Consider the following 24,600-nt stretch of genomic DNA (forward strand, 5'->3'; position numbering starts at 1 on the left):
CAAAGCCATACCTTCTCATTGAGGTGTCAAAAAGTACTGGGGTTTCAAAATCATTTAAAATGAAAGTTTAGTTGAAGTTTCCTTAGCAGCAGGCGTATTTTCAAATGCACGCTTTGCTTATGGAAAGCCTCTCAGAAAAGTAATGGGAATTTTCTTCTGGGGTACAGACTTTCAAAGGTCCTTGGGCACCTCCTGAAGGAGACACAATGACTCAATTTCTCATTTCCTGGATTTTCTATAGATTCTGTATATTTTGCTGTGCTAAAGAGCGAAGCAGGGAGAGTACCCCTACCCGAACGCTATCCTCTACATTGTGCTGAGTTGTTTGGAGAGCAAGCAGAGAGGACTATGTTCGCCTTGCTAAGGGCAACTGAACGTCCTGAGCCTCCTGCAGGGCGGGTGGCAAGAAGAGACCACGTAAAACCGGGGCTCCCCAGGAGAAGCAAGAGAAGCAGGCCTGCAAGCACTCTAACCCTAAGCCCTACAGACAATTAGAAGATTTTCTGGATCATTCAAGAAGGGCCTCGGGACGATTTCTTCCCCCCCCCCCCGCCCCAAATCTGGGATGCCAGCCGTAAATGAACACTGTTGGAAAGGGCATATGCTGGCGTCACTGCAATGGGACTTGCTGCAAACCTTTCTTCTTCCCTCTTTCAACAGCTCCACAGCCCTTTTGCTTAGTGAGCTGTCATTTTTAGTTTAGTTTTACGAATTTTAATATAACACTTCATTTTCCAACAAGGTAAGGCGGAGAATTCTTTTGACATAGAAGAGGAAGAAAGACGACCAACGTGGGAGCCCATCACACTGTTACACGTATCACCTGGTGTTAACTGGACTTTGAAAAGAAGTGGCTCAGAAGTAGCCTGATATTCCTGGTACCAGGCTATATAATAATACATGCATAAAACTGGAGAAAAACTCACTCTACTCTCTGAAGGCATATCATAAGGACTCCTAAAAATAAGATAATAAAATAGTTTAAAAGGCACTGAATATCTTACCTATCTTTACTACCATGTGTCCTGGTTTCAGCTGAGAGGATTGATTTTTCTTCGTGGTGGCTAGTGTGGGGATACGTTTTGGATTTGTGGTGGAGACAGCATTGATAATATGGAGATGTTTTTGTTCTATGGACTTATTGTTGAGCGGTGTTTGCACGGGGCCAAGGCCTTTTCTGCTTCTTGCACTGCCCTGCCAGCGGGATGGCTGGGGCTGGACAGGATGTTGGGAGGAGACACAGACAGGACAGGTGACCCAAACTGACCAAAGGGGTATTCCATACTATATGACGTCATGCTCAGTTTATAAGGAGCTTGGGGGAAGAGAGAGGGGGGGCGGCGGCGTTCGGAGCGATGGCGTTTGTCTTCCCAAGTAACCATTACGCGTGATGGAGCCCTGCTTTCCTGGGGATGGCTGAACACCTGCCTGCCATGGGAAGTGGTGAATGAATTCCTTGTTTTGCTTTGCTTGTGCGTGCGGCTTTTGCTTTACCTATTAAACTGTCTTTATCTCAACCCATGAGTTTTCTCACTTTAACTCTTCCGATTCTCTTTCCCATCCCGATGGAGGGGAGTGAACGAGCGGCTGCGTGGTACTCAGCTGCCGGCTGGGGTAAAACCACGACAGTCTTTTTGGCGCCCAACGTGGGGCTCGAAGGGTTCGAGATAATGACAGATTTGATCGGAATGTGCTAGATTGAATTTATAGCTGCTATTAGCTATTTAGTATTAGCTGTTTAGCTATTAATTGGCAGGCTCCTGTGCTTGCCATGGGGCTTGCTTGCCTTACTATCTATTAGAGTCTAGTGCTCGTTAGTGGCTGCTTTGTGCTTTCGCTGCTCGCTGTACTGTTGTACTTATCATTTTACTGTGCTGTGCCTGGGAACATTTTGATAACAGCAATGGCGATGCGCCTGGGCTGGCAGGTGGCCAGGGCATCGCTGCTGTTTTTGTGCTGCTGTCCTGGACAGGCTGGAACTCCTGTGTGCACTCGAGTCGAAGGGACTGTGACCTGTGGATGATTCCACGTCGGAGCAGGACACCCCAAAGCGTCTGTGGCTGTGGTTGCATCTGTGCCGCAGCAGGTATATCTCAAAGTGTCTGGGGCCGTGGTTGCATCCGTGCCGCAGCAGGTATATCTCGAAGTGTCTGGGGCCGTGGTTGCGTCTGTGCCGCAGCAGGTATATCTCGAAGTGTCTGGGGCTGTGGTTGCATCTGTGCCGCAGCAGGTATATCTCGAAGTGTCTGGGGCCGTGGTTGCATTTGTGCTGCAGCAGGTATATCTCGAAGTGTCTGGGGCCGTGGTTGCGTTTGTGCCGCAGCAGGTATACCTCTGGAAGGACTGTGAGCCAAGGATGAGTCCATGCTGGAGAGGGTACACCTCGGAGCATCTGTGGCAAGGATAAGTCCATGCTACAGCAGGTACACCTTGGAGCATCAGTGGCTGTGCATGGGTCATGCTGGAACATTTCAAAGTGTGTGGCCATGGACGAGCCCATGATAGGGCAGGTTTATTTCTGAGAGGACTGAAGTGACTGTGACTGTGGGCAAGGCCACACTGGAGCAAGTGTATCTATGAAGGCATTGTGGCCCATGGAGAAGGCCACGTTGGAACAGGTGCACCTCGAAGCGACTGTGGCTGTGGATAAGTCTATGCCACAGCAGGTGTACCCCTGGAGAAACTGTGGCTCACGGATAAGGCTCCGCTTGGAGCAGGTAGACCCCTAAGGGACTGCAGTCTGAGGATAAGTTCAAGCCGGAGCAGGGGCAAGGGGAGGTGTTCATTGCAATGGTAAACTTGATGGTCTGACTCGAAGGGACCAGGGGTGGAGATTGTAATGGAAATACCTTTAAATTGTTGTAACCCAGGATTTGAGTTGCATGTTACAGGAATTACTGTAGCAGAAATCACCTGAGCCAATGGAGAACAAGCCTTACAGGGGGCAGCGCAAGTGCAGCAGTGGACCTGACCTGAGCTGGTTTTGGTGCCCAGTAACTCCACGTCAACCACCTCTCCTGTCCTGAGTGACCACCATGGTGGATGGAGCCCAAGGTTGTGGACCAAGTGAACCCAATGGACATTTTGCGGACATTTATGGACATTTTAAAAGGGTGGTCCACAGACTAAGGGAATGATATCAGCATATTATATCAAGGGATGAAAAGGGTGGTGGTGCTTAATGAGGATGTATTGAATTGTGTGGGACCTGGGCATGATGTAAATAGTATGGAATAAGGGGTGGATAATGTCCTGGTTTCAGCTGAGAGGATTGATTTTTCTTCGTGGTGGCTAGTGTGGGGATACGTTTTGGATTTGTGGTGGAGACAGCATTGATAATATGGAGATGTTTTTGTTCTATGGACTTATTGTTGAGCGGTGTTTGCACGGGGCCAAGGCCTTTTCTGCTTCTTGCACTGCCCTGCCAGCGGGATGGCTGGGGCTGGACAGGATGTTGGGAGGAGACACAGACAGGACAGGTGACCCAAACTGACCAAAGGGGTATTCCATACTATATGACGTCATGCTCAGTTTATAAGGAGCTTGGGGGAAGAGAGAGGGGGGGCGGCGGCGTTCGGAGCGATGGCGTTTGTCTTCCCAAGTAACCATTACGCGTGATGGAGCCCTGCTTTCCTGGGGATGGCTGAACACCTGCCTGCCATGGGAAGTGGTGAATGAATTCCTTGTTTTGCTTTGCTTGTGCGTGCGGCTTTTGCTTTACCTATTAAACTGTCTTTATCTCAACCCATGAGTTTTCTCACTTTAACTCTTCCGATTCTCTTTCCCATCCCGATGGAGGGGAGTGAACGAGCGGCTGCGTGGTACTCAGCTGCCGGCTGGGGTAAAACCACGACACCATGGAAACAAGATTTGAAACCAACTGTTCAAAATTAATATTTTAAGAAACTTACTATATGCAACCAAAATATGTATTTTCATAGATGAGGGAGAATTTTTACTACAGCTCTGCAACAGTCAGATCATTTTCCCATCAAATAAGCTACTGGGGGTAGGTGGGGAAGTCAGCTTAGAATAAAAATACATGTAAAAAATTATGAACAATGCTAATTAAACTATGACAGCTATTTATAAAAACAAACCCCATGCCCTCAGCTACATAACAATTGTATTCAGAGGAGTAAAAACTGTTAAAACAGACATTTTACTAAATTACTCTCTTTCCACAAGCGTTCCCACACAAATACTGTCTCTATAGCTGTAAGTAATACAACTGGCTATCCAATAACCATGAAAGCTGAAGTCCTCTACACGCAAAAATGTTACAGCACCAACCAATGTGTTGTAAACTTCTTTACGGCCTGACAGGAACTCACTAAGACTTAATCGTAGAGCGCATTTCTATCGAGATATTCAAGGAAAGATGACAACTTCAGTATTGTCATGACATAAGTGAGTGCAATACTGAATTACATCCTCCAAATAGTAGTGGTTTCAATTCAAAGTATTACAGATCATTTACCATTTCCACAACGGTACAGCAACGCGTCCTACCACAGACTCACACCCTATGTTTCTATGCCAGACATGACGTGAAACGGAACAGAGGACGCCATTGATGACCAAACCCCTACCTTCAGAACAGGCCTCACCCTTGAGGGTTTCCTCTCCTCATCACCTCTCTTCAGTTCGTGCAATCAATGGTATGTTCCAAGTCACCATCAGGATTTGAGGACACAGATCATTCCAACTCAATCAAGTGAATGCTTCCAGGAGAGTTAAAATATTTGTTGACAGTATTAGCAAAAAGACAACATAATAACTGCAGCATCTGACAAGTCCAAATTCATCTTAGTTCACATAGATACAAAAAAAAAAAATCAACTTATGCTTTACATTGGATTAGTTGTAAATATTGCAGTTCAAAAGTATACAGAAATGAGTAACATTCTATTACCATACACAGGACCGAGATGAACAAGAGGTGAATTTTGGGTGGGCTGAGTCGGTTCAGCTTAGCAGAGCCTGAGTGGGTAAGCACAGGTGATTCTGGGGTCAAGTAGCTGAAGCACACAGGAACCAGCTGAGCCAGGGCTTTTAGGAAGAAGAGCACCTGCCCAATATAGAGCTCAAAAAAGCTGAATCAAGGAGGAAGAATGGATTCTGAGCTGCAGGATATAAACCCTAGCGTTTCACACCGAACATACATAAAGGCCATTCCCTGAAAGGCAAAAGAAGATCCAGTCACTCTGACACGAGTGGCAGACCTTTGCCAGTGGCATAAGGGGAGCCCTGAGCTCTCAACGCCACGAGATCCCACGGTAGTCGCTATATTCACATTGCCTAGGGCAGGGCCAGCTGGGACACTCAGAACAGACCTGGGTTTCATCTTTCCTAGAAGGTGGCTGAGGCGGGCTCTCCCATATCTGTGAACCCTATATTCCTGCTTTGGGCTCTGTTTCACACTTTTATGAAACTCAGCAAAAATATTTCTCTCCCCGCCCCTTGCTACCAGATGCTTAAACCTATTCCTGGCTCTGCCACTCCTTTGTCTTGGCATTCACAGAAACGCCACCAATTCCCACATCAGGGTAAGAGAGCTGCTTACAGGAACAGGCAGCGAAGAATATAAAACAAGAAGGGCTGCCTTGTTGGTGGGGAGCATAACAGTAATAGATATCCATTACAATGGCAGTGACATGCTCCGGGGAAAAGATTTTCTTCCAGATGAGCAGCGTGCCAAATGTAAATCATGTTTCCACAAGAAGAAAGGTTTCACAAAAGGAGAACTTGGCAAGAATTAATTTTAAGTCATGCCAGTGAAAGCAGTATCACTTGGTGAAAATAAGGCAGATAAATATGTAAATGCATCATCTAACTTACTGGGCTGACCCATCCACACGCTACTGATTTTCACTTTTAGCCATGACAAAAGGAAGCGAAATATGCAGCTCGATACGCCATTTGTGAAAATGGTATTCTGTATTCAAAACCACACCAGGGAAAGAAATTCTGATTATGGTTTGAATGCAGTGCAAACAAAGTTCACTGGTGCCCCCTCTTTGCTTGCAAGGAATAGAAAAATAGAGCTTTCCGTTAATCTCCTGTGGGTATACATCTTAGTTAACAAGCAGTAACTCCAAAAATAAAGCGCTACCAAAACACTTAGAATGCGCGACGTAACAGTTCTGGCAATTACCACTGGAGGTCTGATTGCAACACTCACCTCCCACTCCCCGGAGGAAAATTTATTTTAAACAGGCTTAAAACTTATTAAATACTACCACTCTTGCACTGCTTTGCTGGAACTGTAAAGGAGAAGACAGTCAAAGAATATTGCTAGTAAAATGGCATTCAATGTTTCAAAATTGTAAAAAAGGAATAAATCGTTGAAATATGCAGTTCTTCATTCGCAAAGGTAAACCGACAACCTGGGAATATGAATGGATCGAGTATCATAATTTGAATAATTTATTCTGAATACTCAAACTGCCAAAGATGAGCCATTCAGAAAATTTTACATCACTCCGAGGAGAATTTCCACTAGAAAAAGTAAACCTCAAATACATTTTGAAAAGGCCTCAGCATTATAAAGCATAATCATTGTTCACAAAATTTATACGCAAACTGAAGTTAAAGTCCCAATTTTTGTCATTTTAAACGTCAATACTAGGGAAGACCTGGGGTCTTGCCTGATCTGCTAATTACTCCTAGTGTTATCCGCTCTCTAGTGAACAAAACTTGCTAGCTCGCAGTTGAATGAGTGGCTGTGGGTGCACGGAGACTGTTCCAAGTTGTCAGCGTGAGCAAGATTTCAGCAGATACAACGTGAGCCAACATAGGGCACCTGGACACGTGCACAGGCCACGCAACAGCAAAGAAAAGCACTTTGATGACTACATACAATTCCTGAGAACTTAGAACCTGTAGATGAGACAGGTAATGATGAAAATATAAGGAGGAAAACCTTTCAGCCTTGAAGGCTAAGGACATTATTTCACCTCCCCGCATGAGTGCTAATATCAGGTTAGGGTATTTGTCTAGACAGCTGACAGCAGAAAAACATTTTAAATAATTCCAACTCTATCACTTACTAACCAAATTTTCTATCCCTAAGAATAAATTAATCCATTTCTAAAAGGAGGACTTCTTTTCTCCCCTACTTCTACCCCAAGTTACCTCCTGCTTTTTGGCACTTTGATTTTTTTTTTTTCCTTAAAAGACACAATATAAATATTTAAAAAGGAGAATTGTAGAGATCTTTAACAAAATTTCTGCTTAAATACCGGCCACTGCTGATGTCTGTGCTCATGAATAAAAGTGGAATAACAAGCTCATCCATTTTACAGCTTCTTCAGTCTTTACACATTTGTCCTCCATGAAAAATATGTGAGTGGGAATTTAAATCTGTGGTATAAAAACAGCATTAGATACCAAATTGATTCATGACTTTTCAATGAAATTGTTAATACCAAAATCCTAGGAATGTATAACTTCAGAATGGAAATGAACAAACAGGCTTGAATGAAACAAAAATAATTTCCATAAATTTAGGCCTCTTTTCCCATCTCATGAATTCATAAACTAAATCAAATTTTCAGCTAAGAAGTGATACTTTCTTGCACTAGCTTACATTTTAAGTAACTGAAGACAGCGAGCTGAGCACCAACACGTACGAGCCAGCTGCTAACATGAAGAACAGGAGGAAAACCACAAATACAAATTAAAAAAAAATTAAAATCCATATTCCATCTTGTTGAAGACATTAGCTGAATGTAAGAGAATTTTCTAACTTCTAGTTCTTACGCTTATCCTTTATCTGCTTGACTCTAAGCCTTCTCACCTGACAAGAGCTGCAGCTACACTCTGCCAGGCAATTTACCCTTTCTTAAAATAGACATTTCTTATGCTCAGATAATATTCCTATTGTCGCCCTTGGTAATGATTCTCGGGACAGCTGATTAAGACCAAATAAGCCTTAGTCTTAATTGCATCTATCTCCGAATACAAAAGAAGGAAATTTCTGTCTCTGGCAACCAAGTATGCAAGTCACGACAGAAAAAGAGGAATAGTCTAAAAGCACATTATTAAGCTGTGGCACGTTATCCAATTTTCTTCCATTATGAAGAAATTTGAGGACAGTACTTGGACCAAAGCATTCAGAAAACCCTCGAGTATAAAGTAAAGCTCTGTCAGAAGAATAAATCAAGTCAGCTACAGCTGGGTCTCTCTAGATACTCTTGCACTTGCTTCCCACCTCAAAGCCAAGGAGCAGAGCAGTAAGTCCCTTTCTGACACTATTGCTGAAACTTTCCTGGATTGCACGCTGTTCCCAGGGGATTTCCATGGCCAAACTAACCCCTTTCTCCAAGTCCAACACACTCCTAAACAGCACAGGAACGTCCTGAATGATCCAGAACTAGAGCCAGTACTTGCCAGGGCTGTCAATACCAGCTGCGGGCTTTCTTTTTGGGTGGCCTCAGGATGTGACCATATCTTCAGAGCCACATCTAGACTTGACCTAAAAACAGGCCACGTAACAGTTCTCATCTGGATGACTTAGAGAAGCGGCAATAAGAAACACGCAGGCTCCCAAATCAGTCTGGGTGTGGGAAGATGGGGTTGAACCGTACAGTGCTCTGCCACGTGGTAAATTCAGCCCTGAGTAGGAGCCCTAGCACTGCGCAGGCACCTGGCATACACAAATCAATGGAAATCCACTCCTCTTGTTAAAATGTGTCCAAAACATTCTGAAAGGGTAACTTCTTCTGATAGAAGTTACTTAATCTTGCAGATATTAGATCTAATGTATCACCTTTCTTCCTGTATAAAAACACAAAGCCAGAATAAACTCTGTACTGCGTGCCTTAATTTGACAAAATGTTATTACGTGCCTGATCCAGATCAAATGTGTATTGCTGGCTAATCTAACGTTGTACAGATCACACGATAGCATCAGCGCACACAAATTCAGCAAAAGACTACTGATGGTCAACGCTGCAATCGTACTAGCCATCTAGATTGCATCGGTAGCTAACCGATAGCGCTAGACTGAACTGCAGGCCTCGGCTGACAAACATCTAGACTTGTTTAAGCATTCTCAGATGTACACCTGGGACCTGAGAAAGCAGCAGAATCTGTACAATAAGAACAATTAGTTTTACTATTGAAGAAAAGTTGGCGGTTTAGAAGCAAAAGATGATTGAATTCCTCTTTCCCGTCTACAGCAAGATAATTTTACATTCAAAGATTTATTTATTGACTGCAAATATTGGCCTTAACTTACACTTTATTGTATATATACACCACATACCGTATCTCCATTGCTACAGAAACCAGATTGGTGAAGACATACTTGAAAAGGAATAATACTTCCCACAGCCGGTGAAAAACACAAATACTTTAGAAAGCTGTAAGATTGTCTAAAAGATGTGAGAAAAATCCATGTGTAGGCACATAGGCATACATCCAATTGCATAACTCAGACTGGAAATCAACTGAAGTACTTTCTCCCTGGAAATGTTTCACAGGACTGATCACAACATATAGGCTAATAATTTGATTTTTTTTTTCCATTATAGAAATGTAACTTTACTGCTACAAAAGAAATAGCGCACCAAGCAAAAGTTAGATGCAAAGAGTCCTCAAACTGCACTTATGGGGAAACTAAGAAAAATCAATACCAAATTACAGTGCATTACAGCTTGGTGTCTTCTCCCTTTCCACATCCACACAAACATCCCAGACTTGAGACACGTTTCTCTCAGAATCACTTGAAACAGTAAAACTAAGATTACTTTTCTTTCATAACGGTATATAAAGCTGATTTTTGAACAATAGTAATTGATGAAAATATGTCGGTTTAAAAGATTGAGGCTTATAAAGACAGCAAACTATAACTTTCAAGAATATATAACTTTATAAATTCTAGCACCTCTGTGCAACACGCTAACATCTGTACAGCTTAAATCAAGTCCTCCCTCCTACCGCAACAAGCCCAGAGCTAAGACTGAAAGCTCTGCTCTATTTTAGTCCTGTTAATCCCCATGGAACAGCCTTAGGTCTTGTTCAGGTGCTGAGTACACAAGGCTGTCTTCAGCTCATCTTATTTATAAGTTCTTTTTCCCTCCATTCAGTGTTAACTGACTCATCTCATTCCTGCTAAACAGTGAGCTACTGCAGACAGTGCAACAAGTCAAAGGAGTGAGCCTTACACGTGATATAAAGACTTACACGGCCTACAGACATGTGAACCTGCACGCTCCATGGGGAAACTTTCTACGGAAACAGCTTTTTCACCAGACTTAGACCACTTCCTTCCACCCGTGATGTCTCTGGGACAGCATGCTATGCTATCATGAGGTGGGCGTTACCTCCCTTCCTTCCCGCAGCTTCTCTTCCTAACAAAAAGGGGAAAGCAGGAGCTTGAGATACACTGTTTTCCTTGTCAGTATATATAATAAACATGAGCTTTTAATTAGATGTATGTGGCTTTGCAAAATTTTACAGAACAGTCTTCTAACTTGTCTTGGTTTGTACATTCACCATACGCATGTAAAGAGAGTCACGGGAACATACAAGACACTAGCAAGTTGCAACTCCTTTATGGGTTTACATTTCGTATCTCAGCCTGCTCTCTCTGCTAAGGCTTTAGACGGCCAAACGCCAAGATTAATTGCTGCAGATTTTACTTCCACTAATTAGAACTCGGCAACTCTTAGGATGAAAAAAAAAAAAAAAACGCAACACTTCTCACAATTAAATCTGAGTATTTGTGGAAAAAAGACACTGGGTTTCAATAACCCAAACACCTTGAGTGGGCTTCAAGAAACACTATTGTCGTACGCCTGTGTTCAACCACAGTGACATTCCAAACCAGAAAAGGGTGTTTTACTAAAGCAGTTTTTCCCTTTAGCCAAAATGTCTTAAGGCAGCCAGACTGGAATCAGCACATGATCCATGCAGGAGATGGATAGCAGGACCCTTCATCTTTAAGGCTCATTAGTTCAATTCCAGCCCACACTGGTAGGCACTGAAAATTTTATTAAGTAACGGCTGTTCAGAAGCCATCACACACAGTCCATTGGAAATGTACGCTTCAGCCCATCTCAGAAGACAGGCTACAGATTTTGTGCTTCTGGAGACATTTTCCTCAATCCCTGTCAATTGCCCCTGAAAAACAAGTTAAAATAGTTTGGTACAGCGTGGAAATTTGCAGTGACATTGTCAGTGTGCCTTAGTAATCAGGTCCATTCTCCCAGCATTACATACAATTAAACTGAAAATAAATTGGTCCAACAGTAGGGAAAAAAACCACAGCCTGGTTTCCTGCATATTTGTGCCCTATTTCCCATTTAATCTCTCACCACAGGGAGTTATAGATGGGGATTTGTACTGTGGACGATCGCACATCCTCTGCCTCCCCAGGAAGTCAGGCTGACAAAAGATTGCTGCCAAGATATCAAGAAGATAAAGAGATATAAAACCAATACCAAACCCACCTACAGCCATGAAAGCTCATTCCCACACTTACCTGTGTTTGCATAAATACCAAACATCCCCAACGGGCACTGAGATTTATGTACGAAAAGAAAGATCATGTAATTTGCGGAGACGGTCCAACTACTCATTAGCACTCTATACCATAAGGGCGGCGGGGGGGAGTGGGAACAAAAATAAAATCAAAAGCGGAACAATGTTTACTGATTTACCTAGGATAGCCAAGAACACAAAATATTCATAATTGCAGAGGTTTTGTTATCAATGCATTACCAATACACCAGTTCATGTTGTTCTTCACACTAGGGTAGATCTCAGAGTCACGCTGATCTCTGGCTATGCTATCAGAGATCAGTCACACTGATGCACCTGGCTAGCATACTGGCTATTAGCCAAGTATAGGACTTACACTCCAAACAAGGATCTGTTAAAATGCAAATACTACTTGCCCGTATTCTATTCGCATAAAGGCAAATATCAGCAGGTGACAGAGGCAGTTATTCTGTCTGCGCACCCCCGTTGTTCACTACGTCACCCAACATCCAGCCAAGAAGCCTACAACACTGCAGCCTGCTTGCTCCCTCACCCCAAGCCCTGCATTTTGTTCCACATTTTATTTTAATCACTCATATCTAGCAGATTTCAATTTTGCCTCTTTAGAAGTCATTTCCCAATAGTCCACTTTCCATTAAAAACTCTTTTTAAAGATTCAAAGCCTTTTAGCATTTCAGTGTGCTCATCTTAAGGAAAAAAGCACAGGCAGCTCTACATGAAAGCCACCAAAAACTTGGGGCGCAGTAGCAATGAAAAAGTCTGAAGTATGAGTATGTCTCATTTGTTCAGTCTTTAAAACAAGTTAAAGCCAAGTCTCAAATTCAGTAAAGAAAAAGAAAATGAATGGGTGAAAACAACTCTCTGCCTAGAACCTCTCCCCCCATACATCTAGAAGGATGAAATTTTGCTGTTAATATGACCTCAAGCACTACCACCCATTCAGTTAAACAAAAGAAAAATGAAAAAAATAATTCATTTGTACCTTAAGAAATGTAACGTTCACCCCTTCTAGGATTCTTCACAGGAGCACATCTATAATCTAACATACTATTGTACCTAAATTACTTGATATAAAGATACATTAATCCAATGGTGGGAAACTCAAATCCTCACATCTATACCCTCAAGGAGATCTCTAAAGGTCAGACACAGTAACTGTGTGTCCGACTATGAAAACAAGGAATAGTTATTTTGTAAAACATTTTTATTCCCCGAGATTTGCTGGTCTCCAGACTCCTTGTGAATTAGAAATGATTGAACTCGGTATGCTGAGAAGCAACATTCGCCACAGCGGAGCGAAAGCTATACTTCTAAAGAGCAGGACTTTCTATTTACTCAGTTGCCAGAACTTGATGAATGTGTGCACTGGATGAAATGAAATCTCACACAGAGGTGTTAATTCAGTTATTGTTTTGAGATCTTCATTCTAAAGCCTTGGAAGAGACAGTCCTACAGCAACAACAGACCTTTGAAAGCTGCAGTGCGAGGAATTAAAACAACCTGATTAGATTTTATACTGTAAGTGATCTAGAGACATACTTGTATGTATTAGAACAAAAATAGGCGGATTGTTTCTCTGCATCTATAAGCATTTCCAATACAAAGTTTGCTTCGTCATTGGAAATGTCGTATATAATAATAAACGTGTATATAACCTGCATATCATTCAAACGTCTGTCACTACAGCTTCGCTATCACTTCTAACAACTAGGTAATGCCAATTGTGAGACTCAATGGCAAATGATTTGAAATAGTTTTTGATAAACTGTTCCAGTGAATTCACACACACCGTAAATACACCCACCCTGTTGATCCTGGCATTGATATCCAGGATTTTTACTTTCAGGCTGCATGCTCTATTTATTCTAATTCCCCAGTATAGAAGGGTGTGCCTGTGCACATCCACACATGCAAAAATTCAGTTGCAACACCACCCGTCGGTTCGGCATGGATCCACATTCGACTCGAGCAAGCTAAAGCACTTGCCCTGACCCTGAAAACATCTGGAAGGGCACACGCACAGAGCTGGAAAACAAAATCTGCTGTTGATTGCTCCACATCCCTTGCTGTGACTGTTTTTCTATTTTGAAATATCCACATTCAGTTTAAGCAAGATTCACGGAAAAACAATTATTTACTATGAAGTACAGGAGTAGTAGCATCGACTCAACCGCTGAGCCTCTGCACTGCACTGAGATTTAACCTTCATTAATTTTAGTCACACGTGGTTGTGGGGAGGAAACAACTTACCACTTCAACAAAGACAGCAAAAGGTTTAAGGACATTTCAACTCCAGAGCTGGCTTCCCAGGAGATCCATTTACTTAATACATATTGTGACTTACAGATGAGGTGTGTCGCTTCCATTAACTACAATGCGAATTGAAGTTTCTACTTCCATTTTGACTTATTTAATGGGGAGTTAATGGTTCATAAGAACTCATAGTGAAATAAATTAAATCGTTGCAGACACATGCAAAGCTTTCAGGAAATTCACACCTCTCCTCACCATACTCAATTTAACCATCTTTCTTGCAGGACCAGTTACATTTGAACAGAAATTTTAACTTTCCGGTTTTTAGCAAACACTGAATCAAGCATTAAAAAGCTGAGAAATAAAGTTTATTATGCCATTCAGTCAGGGAGTTGCAACCTTTTTATTTCTCTAAATTTTTGTTTATATTTCAAATGACTCCACGGTCAGCATCTAGCCTTAGTTTTGGCGGCTGTTCCCACCACATTCTCCAAATAAGTAATTCAAGTGCCGCTAGCACGTAAGAATAAAGTGCTGTCCAACATGCCAGTATTACCTATGTATAATCAAGAATACTTCCCAACAAGGTGATACAGATACTATTCTTTCATAGGCATCAAATGCCAAGACTCTATAGCACATACACTGAAAAAAGATAAAACACTCGCAGTATTGATTCCAGACCCTTGAACACTCTGAAAGAAAAAAAAGACTTGGGGTTGGTTTGGTTTTTTTCCCACTTGATATAAGCATGATACAATCATGATGCAGTTTTCTACTTAAATTAATATTGCACTGTATGAGTTACTTTTATGGCAGTCAGGCCACATTACAAAAACAAAACAGAAGAGAGAGAGTCCTGCTCAGCATGTAAACACAATTACCGGGGAATTCAATTTTGCCGAGACCAATCATCGTTTTTAAGTTTCAGCAGACATAATTGCAAGAAAAACCAGCACAGGAGGAAGAATACAGTGTATTTTTAAAAGCCACCCCAGTACCAGCTAACAGTTCTTCAACACATAGTCGTATTAACAACTGTTTTTTTGGTTCTCTTACCAGTAAAACCTGCATACTCTTATCGGTCTGACCTTGAGCAGCTCCAACAGCAAGCAGTTTCCCCCAAGGATAACAGCAGAGAGGTTCCACCAACATGACCTGGACTTTGTTCACCATTTCAAGCACCCATATATGACAAATCATAACAATATGCAGCACGGAACTCTGCCTAGCTTACAAAGTTTAAAAAATAATCACAAAAATAAAAATCAGGACAGAGTAGTAACTTAACATCAGGAGTAACAGCCACCTGTACAAAGTGCTGACTCTAGAGGGGTAAAGCACTTCATCAAATTACAGTATGCTGCATAAATGCAATGCTAAGACTACAGATCAACAAGTCGAGAACTGTGTGATTTGACAGGAGAATAAAGACATTAATTTTCTTTTGAACTTTCCATGACTACATGCGAGTTCTGCCATTTCAGAGGTGTCCATAAACTCATGTTACTAAACTTAGAGTGACTCAACAAGCAACCTTCTAAAAGCTGCACGTGAGACCCGGCATACAACAATGTTAACGCTCCTACCAAGCTTCAGAGAAAGAAGGTTTCAGCTTTACTTAACCACACCAAAACAAAAACTGAACAGAACTTTGCTCTCCAGTAGCATCATACTGGCATAAGAAGTCAGATGGTAAAGAGTAAGCTGGAGTATTAGCAACAAGGGAGCTAAATAAACTACTGTTGTATTACAAATAATTGCGGTCTAAATATTTGTTAAAACTAAACACATATGCATAAAAGCTATGTGGAGTGAAAGACCAAAGTCATCAAAATGTGTAATTTTCAGGAAGAAATGACACGTTTTGGCATTTTGGATTACCGTCCCCTTTCCACCCGCAATCCCCACAGACAGGTTCAGAGAGCAGACCTCCGAGCCGAAGCACGGGGGCCCTCGCTGCCAGCCGGACACGCCGCTCCCCACGTCCACCTCTAATGCCCTGACCAGCTAACGCGGGGGAACCGAAGGGGTGTCACGGAAAACCGAGGTGCACTCACCGTTCCGACTTTCTTCATCAATAGGAACTATTGTGGCTGGAGGACCTGTTCTGGCCAATTTGCAATCTATAAAGATGAAAAGAGAAGTTATTTCCAATTCCAGAGGAAGGATCCTGGGGTTTTGTTGCTTTTTTTTAAAACAAGGTAGCACATTCGGCATACTGAAGACAAGTATTCACTTAAATATTATAGCTAAGTTACACTCACAGCGGATCAGAATCTGAGCTGTTTGCTTATCCCTCAACTCAGATAAACCATGTAAAGCAAAGGAGAATCTGGTGACAAAGGATTTAACATCTCAGATGCTCATCCATATTTAAAACAAACACTTAAACAGCAAAAACTTAATATGGTTTGTTCTCTTATCTCTTAAGTGAGCCTTCCTTTCCATGACATGAACACACACAGGCCCCAAATTGTTGTCACATACCACCACAATACAGTTTGACGGCTACACTATAAACCTGTTCCTGTCTTGCTCTAGAGATACCACCAGAGATCTCAGTGAAGCATAAGTCCTCCAGGACAGAGATAATACGATGGTAATTTAACCCAAAGAAACAACAGAGGAATGATTAAAAGGTATAAATCATAATTAAAGCTTCACAACAGAAACAAACATAAATTGAATTTAATTGCAACAAAAGGATCTAATTAAAGAGAGTGAACAGAATTTTAATAATGTTCAAAGGAAAATAAGAATTAAAAACAGACGAGCAATGTTCAGGAAGTTACATTGTGCCATCTTACCCTCATATTGCCAGTCTGGAGTCAAAAGTTTAGAGTCATCAATGGAAGCAGAGCAGAATAACAAAAGAAAATAAGTAAGATTTTGTTGGTTTACTCAAAAGATAGGTTCAAAGACATAAAGCAGTACATGCAGAGCTAGCAAGTGCATAGGTGTAGTCTTAAAATATATAAAAGCATGTGTACTACATGTGATGACTATACTTTGTGAACAATTTGGTTTTCTACATTAAATAGAAGAAAAATATTACCTCTTTAAAGCACACAGAAATAAAAGTTAATTAAGAAGTGCTTTTCATTTTCAGAGAGCCGCACAGTACCACTGAAACAGCATGACAAGAAACAACCATACTCCTTCCCATTACACCATGGAGAACTGTACGTGAGATTGCAGTCCGCATTTTAAAGACATTTAGGTGCTCCTCCGATCCTCCTGACACAGCCTCGGCCCTGTGGATGGCTACAGCCCATTTGTAAGAAATAGCTTCTAATTAGTTTCTAGCCAAGGAGAGACATGCTGGAGTATCACTGTATTTTTTTTTTTTTTTTTTTTTTGAGAGGTCTAAACACTTTACACAAAATTCCCAACAGAAAATCATCTGTAAATTAAACACAAGAGCAAGCTGAGGTAAAATGCTATTTCCCAGCTTACAGTAAAAAATTACACATTCATCGACTTCAAAAGAATTGCGCTACAGCTAATTACAGACTATAATTACCCCAGCACAGACAAGACCTGTGAAGGAAGATCAAAACAGAGAAGCATTTATTCAGATCTCCGTTTAGGTGAAGCCTCTAAAGGACATCTCCGTGGCATGGTATTTTCCCCAAGCAACAGCTTTGCTATTCAGCTGATGAGTTCAACCGCAAGACCCAACTTCTAAACACCAAGGGTGAGGACTGATAGCACGGCATTCCTTGAGGCTGTTAATATTTATGAACAGCCTGAACGACAGCTGAATTAATACTAAAGATAATACAGTCACGGTGTAATTACTTTTTTATTGTAAAATAGACAGACAGGCAAACCTTGCTCTGAAGGTAAAATACAGAGAGTTTGCATGGGTAGCCGCTCGTTCTCCTTCCTTCCATCAGTGACATCGCTGGTAGAGTTTCACAAAACCACTTGGTTTGCTATCCTAAGCACTCTAAATAAAACTATTTAATGAACAAATTCTCAGTACTTATTCCTTTTATTCTTATATGCTCTAGTTTGGTACATAAAAATTGAGTGTTTTCTGTTGATAATTTTAAAGCTTTTTAAGGCATTAACAGAGCAAACAGACAATCTGAAAAACTACACCTTTCATTTCGTTGTAGTTAGCTATGAGCATATCCCATGGGAAGATAAGTTATGTTTACATATCTACGTGAAATAAGGATTTTTTTTCCCCACTCTTTTTTTTTTCCCCCCCACTGGATGCTGTAAGAATAGCAGCACCATAACAGACACAACTCTAACCTCTTCCAGAGCCATGTGTTATAATCCAAATTTTTACTGAGACTTTGTTTTCATGTGAACACTCCTGCTATTCACCGATGAACAGCCATCACCGCGCACACAACCAAAGAAGAATCCAAAGCAAGGACAATTTTTTAATTCTAAAAACTGCATATGCCTTACCAAAAGAATAATCATGGGTTTTGTTAAAAAGTGAATGAGCTTTTCCCCATCATCTATGTTTCCATGAGGAAGTTTTCTCCTTGCTGGGGGTCTCAATAAAAAGTTCACCCAAATCAGGCCAACCTCTAATTCTATTCTCCAATAAGCAAATTATCAAAATTACATGTTAGCAGCTTTTTCACAGGATTGGTTTTCCATCAAACACATCAGGGATTCCAGAACTATAATCAAAGCAGTTATAAGGTATGTTTAACATGATCCTTCAGCATTGAAAGCTGGAAACAGTGTCTCAGAGAAGAGGCAGACTATACAGTTAAGTTCAATGATTTGCAGGGGATTTATTGCAAGTGTGAAGAGGTGAAGCAATAAAATTTATCATGAGAAAGTGCAATGAAAAGAAGATATTAGAGCCCAAACTATTTCTATAGCTAGGGGAGAAAAAAAAAAAAGTTAACAGGATATAGTAGAATTCTTGCTGTGGATTACCCTCATGGCACCAACAAAAGATTGCTGAAGAAACATGTAGTTTTATTGCATAGATTAGAGTTTATAGATTATTTCACATAATTTCAACCATGTCAGCACCAGCCAAATATCAGATTACATTTAAGATGCCTGTCACCCCTCCCTCCCCTTCTCAAAGACCAAACCTAATAACGCCACAACCTTTAGTTTCACATTCATCACCATACACTGAACAGATAAGGTTAAAATTGTAGTCTTACACAAATTTCCAATTCAAAGGGAGACAATAGTTTTAATTAAAAACCTTAAAGACAAGTTACATGTAAACTATGGGCGGTACCTTTTTTTTTTTCTGCACAAAATACAATCGGTAAGTAGCAGCAGCAAGACCAAGTGCTCAAGCACTGTGTTTTAGCACCAGGCACCAGCCAGACCTGGTGGGAAATACTGGACCCATCAACACAAACATCTTTAGACTGAGCCAGGTGCACAGAAAGGTTATTCCCACCATGAGGAGGATGGAGAGTCCATCTCTTATAAAGGTGACAGAAGCTTGAATTAGTCTAGGAAAATGAAAGGTCTCTAGAAATACACTTGGGTAAATATCAAGGAGGAAATAAGAGCACAAAGAACACTATGAGCACAAAGGAGGAATGACTGCACACTGCCCACAAATGTGAAAAGTACACTTCTGGCCTGAATTTTTTTTTTTTTTTTTTTGGACTGGCAGAGAAGGTAGATCCTGGAATACTGTTCCACAGCAGGAACAACACAAAAATGCAATTTCAGCATTTTTTTTAAAACATACCTTTATTTGCTTATGAAAGGGATGACATGAAATGCTCCTCAGCAAGATGATGAGACCTTTTTCTCAAGCTTTATTTAAATGTTCCTCAACAGAAATTATTTCAGCATTAATAGATTGCTTTGTTCAATATAAACAAGCATAGATGAAGGAAATATTTACATAAGACTTTACTTTCCTGCTCTTTTGTTTTCAAGCGCCCTATTTCTGATTTTGGGCCTCAGCATAAATCTATTAGCTATTTTAACTATTCAATTTCACACTGCAGATTAGGAATACTGACATACACCTAACTAACAATTCAAATTTTTAATAAAACTACTGGAATTGCTAAGATAGGATAGTTTCTTTCCATTACATAATTTCTTTGAAAAGAGGCGTCGTGCCCCATCAAACAGGGGGGAACACCGCACAGACAGAGGCCATCTGACTTCTCTTACCCACGGAAGGAACCTCTGCTCTGCTGGAAGCGCAGGGAGAAGCGACACGGAGAACCACGGGCTATTTGTTCTGACCTTCTCAACAAACAGCAAGCTGTCCTTGAAATTCCTGGGTATAACGGAGTAGTCATGGAAGTCAAATCATACTAAACTAAACACGCTTTAAGAAAGGCAGAAAAGGCACTACCTAAAAAAGCTTCTCTATCTACAGTTTTCATGATATGTTTTATGTTTAAGCAGCAGTGCTGGTAAATATAATTATGATGTAGCAGCGCCCTCCCCTCGGGCACCTCAGAGAAAAGGCAGTAGGCATCAGGCAAATAGAACTTAGTAAATAAAACAACAAGCTATGAAGGTTTTCCTAAAAGCTTCCAAAAAGCATTTTTGTTCCTGTCATTAACTGCACTCTTTCATCTAACTAGTGCGTTTGCTTCGCAATTACATGATCAAGGCAAAGGGAGATAAATAAAGGGCCTGTCTCCTTGGGAGCAAAGCGAAAATCTATTTAACAAACTCTTCATGGAACAGTTACATGGCTCAGATCCATTTGGTTTCTGATGGCTAATCTTCATTATTTTATTTTCTAATTATTTTTAATGAGATGGCTCAGAGGAAACCCTCAATTGTTGTTCTAGGTAAGACGCTCAGCAAGGTCAAACAGTCCAAGCTGAAGCAAACATAACAACTTGAATAATCCCACACTCTACCCACGGGGAGCTGCCTGATCATCCTCCTTTCACCTCGCCCTTGCCCTCTCCAAGCCACCTCCCATCCAGCGCTTACATTACTGAGAGGCCTTCTTTCCATTATTTCAACTTCACAGCTAAAGTAAACAGAAACAGCTACAAAAATGAAAACAAATGTTCCTGAATAAGCTAAGACAAGCGTGGGAAGTGACCTGCAACACAAGAAGCTCTAAAGACACCTGAGCGGAGGCAGTGCCACGACATGCCGGGGGCTAACCTGCCTGACAGCCAGGGGCCCCTTCTGACCACCGCTTCCCCACAGGTGTGGGGGTTTGCCATTAAGGCAGTACGCTTTCCCCTCCTAAACGGTCTTCTCCTTGTTCCCACCATCCCAAAAGACCAACTGCATTCTCCCAACCCCTCTCTGGCAGGGGGCCTTTCTCCTGCCATCTCCCAAGAGACCAGTTCCCCCAACAAAGGCGTCTCAAAGGACCTTACGAACTGGTCTCCTGCTCCAAATCACTTGAGGGATGCACCTCTTCGCCACTAACTGTAGACAGAGCTTACGAGGCTACAGTAACCTTTGCAAATACCTCCGTAATAGCACTCCCTATAACCCCGTATTCACAGGCTTGCAAAGGCAGCTGTAGCCTCACACGCATTTATAAGCTGACAATGACAACACGAAGTTAGACGTAGTCGCAGTGATCGAGAACAGACTGCAACACCCCTCTACTAAATGCAATTACTTGGAAGCCCAAAATATGCATATTCATACTTCATACATCCCTAAATTCCAGCTAAATAAAACATTTGAATTAGTGGGGAACAGTGTCTGAAGTTGACTGTTCTGCTCATTCAGTCATATACCTGCAAGGCATATGGTTGCATTGACTGCTTGAAAGTTTAATAAACAGCTTGCCCCATTAAGCCCTAGAAATTTAAGTGACTATAACAAAAAAAGGTCTCCCACTACATTGAGAGGGGCTGCGTGTTCCCAGTAACAGACTATAACTTTAAGAAAAGTTCAACAACTTAGTCGTACCACAATGTCAGAGATGGAACAAGTGTTACCCTGGAAAAAAAAAAAGAAAATAAGTGAGCTGCCCTGCAGGGAGCACAGCACGCTCCCGTAGAAAACAAACAGCCAACCTGAACCTTTCTGAGGACATTATTCTGTGAAATAACTGTCATCTCCTCCTAAGCGCTCCTAAAATTAGAACTGAAAAAAAAAATCCACTTCAATATGCTAATCACCAACTCTTCTTCCAGCTGCTTCAGAAACACCCAATTATTACTCTAAATTATTTTACATTTTCTCTTATATTTTGTTTTTATATATTCAGAATATAGTTCTGTTTGTTTTTATTTAAATAAACACTCATAGGGAATACAACAGGCAGTCTCAAAAAGCTGACTCACTTTCTAGCAGATATACAGCCTTTGAAAAAAATTCTACTCACTAACTACTGAAGGAAATTATGTTATTTGTTGGTAGAATAAATTTTATTCTTCACTTTGTCACTGGAACAAGGATCAGACTCTAAACATCATCAGTAATTGCAGAAGGCTCTTTTACTCTTCAGCAGTCCCTCACATGCTTAGGCCTTCTCCCCGAGTCAGAAAAATCACACCATGCAATTACTCTGTATTTATGTTCCAGCCACTTTTGTTGTATTAATGAAGTTCAAAACATTCAACTTAACAATTACTCAGTATTTGCCTGTACATTTAATCCAAGCTCAAAATGTTTTGAAAGGTGATGTGTGTCACTCCGAGAAGAGCTTTCCTGGAAAGCTGTGACCTCAAAGGACAGAATTAAGGCCAGACAACTCTGACACACTGGAGGAAAATAAAAAAAAAAAAAAAAGACATATTCCTTCAAGAGGAAAAACTCAAACCTATCCTCAAGCACAGCCTACAAAAGCAATATTCCAAGAATATAGTGTTAACTCTTAATTGATTTTTTTTTGTTGTTGTTAATTTGTCCAAACTCTTCCTCAATCTGTGAAAGTGTGTAGCATCCAAAACATCTTGGAGCAAGCTTATTTCGAACCTAGCCACTGCTGGTTCACATGGTACCACTTCATCACGGTGCACGAAGAAACAGCATCCAACCACTCCCTACTGACCCTCTATGACTCAATAAACCATTTCATTATCCCTAAACATTGCAGCAAACAATAATTTAAAGCGAGTTCAGGATTCTGATCCACATTCAGTGACTTCGTGCTATGAATAACAAAAATGTTAATATGCAAAATTTATTATTAAAATTGGTTGCTATCTTTAAACAAAGTCATTTGTGGCCAACCGCATCTCTGGAGCCTCTAGACAAAGAGTCCTGCTGATGCCTCAGAATCACCATCAATTGCACCAAGAGAATTTTTAACCCATATGTGCGAATATAACAATAAGGCACTTTAATGAAATACAGGATCAGTCAGCTTAACTCTTCTTTAAAACTAACGTAGATGAACTCAAGCAATAGTTTTCAGGCTACCACCACATACAGCACGCTATGCTGTACCAGAAATACTGTCGCAGTTTAAGATGTTGCTGCCTGCTGGCTGGAGGAAAAGTCATCTCTGCTGCTGACCTGGCAAAGCAGAGCAGTCGACACTGGAACTAAGCCAAGCTCCTTTTGTCCTCGAGTCCACGAGGTAACCGTGTGCGGTCTTTTAATTTGGCTCAACTGTTTAATAGCAGCTGACGACGAAGCGGTAACAAGTGACTGGCAAGTGAGATGGGAGGCTTTGACACCTTGATCCACCCCTGCAGTTTGTGAAGCAAGTGCCTGACCACAGCCTAGCGCAGGCGTGATTTCTCCGAACATTGGAATTACAGGCCCGGCTGCCTACCTGTGCTCTGCACCAAAGGAGACACCAAAGCCGCTTCATTTGATACAGACGTGACAATAGAGAAAGCCTTGGATAGTTCAACACCAAATGCTTGGAAGTCAACCTCTGTGAGAAGGAAGTGCTGACAAGTCATTCAGTACTACAAAAAGCATGACACAGCAATCAAGCCAAAACAATTTTCCAGACCAGAAAAGGGGGAGCAGAGAGAGAAAAGCCTAAGTGAACAGAGGGGAATTTTCAGTACCGAGAGCAGAGCTAAAAGTCTAGATTTTTAAAGCTTTGTTTCTTCCCCTCTGCATTTATATGCATTTAAATTTTGCTCTAGTGAGAATAAAACAAAGCAAACATTCAATATTCAACAGCACTCCCTAGTTCAGTGAGAGCAGTAAGCATTAAGGAGCAGTCTTAATTTCAAGTATACTCTTTTCAACTCTGACTCCTTCCATCTATGTTGAGAAAGAAAGAAAAAAGAGCTTGTGAAAGAGGGTTGAGGAAGTCAAAGTATTTAAAGCCTCCCCCCACCACTTCTTCTGCACTGCTAAGCACATAAAACACTCGCATAAAAATCTCACAGATACACAGTGAGAACCACTAAGTCCAGTCCTCAAGCCTGAGTCACTGATAACACTGTGGCCTTTTTAAATAAGAAATTAATGGGAAGTCATTAATTTAAAAAGAAAAAAAGATTGATTTCTGCCTTATCACCAACTGGAAACTGAAGAGAGTCTCTGCATGTGCCACACAAAAGACGACCGATGGAACAAAGCCAAAACACCTGCACTAATTCATTTACTAAAATGTTGCCGTAACAGCAAGTGCCATGATGGCAGGTTCTGAATCGCTGGGATGGCCAGAGAGGGTGTAAGATACTGAGAAAGCCCGTTTCAACACAACTAAGTGGTTCACAAAACAGAGTATCAATGAATACAGTAAAACCTCAAGCCCACGGATTTCATAGATTGAAATCCCCAGCAAAGCTCTTGGGACTTTGGGATGTGCAGGGAAAGTGATAGTGTGTTCTCTGCTTTATTTCAATTGGAGATGCAAGAAATGAAAGAAATGGAATTCTAACAGTCTGTGGCATCGGCCGAGGTTAAAGTACCTCGCATTTTAATCTGCCAGAAAACGTATTTCTGTTTTCAGATGCA

The 24,600-nt window shown here is 41.3% G+C and overlaps 1 protein-coding gene across 5 annotated transcripts in view; it reads right to left on the reverse strand.

The window, feature by feature from the left end:
• The window catches only part of PCDH15 (protocadherin related 15), an 872,980-nt gene that overhangs the window by 317,081 nt on the left and 531,299 nt on the right, over positions 1 to 24,600 (reverse strand). For 4 of the 5 annotated variants that reach the window (XM_075759010.1, XM_075759011.1, XM_075759007.1 and 1 more), the window contains one exon: positions 15,825 to 15,890. In XM_075759010.1, the coding sequence (XP_075615125.1) occupies positions 15,825 to 15,890 (66 nt within the window). Of the gene's footprint in view, positions 1 to 15,824; positions 15,891 to 16,574; positions 16,590 to 24,600 lie in introns of all 5 variants that reach the window. The other variant, XM_075759006.1, reaches the window with a different exon arrangement.

Source organism: Balearica regulorum, chromosome 7 (assembly GCF_011004875.1).
Source record: "Balearica regulorum gibbericeps isolate bBalReg1 chromosome 7, bBalReg1.pri, whole genome shotgun sequence".
Lineage (NCBI taxonomy): Eukaryota > Metazoa > Chordata > Aves > Gruiformes > Gruidae > Balearica > Balearica regulorum.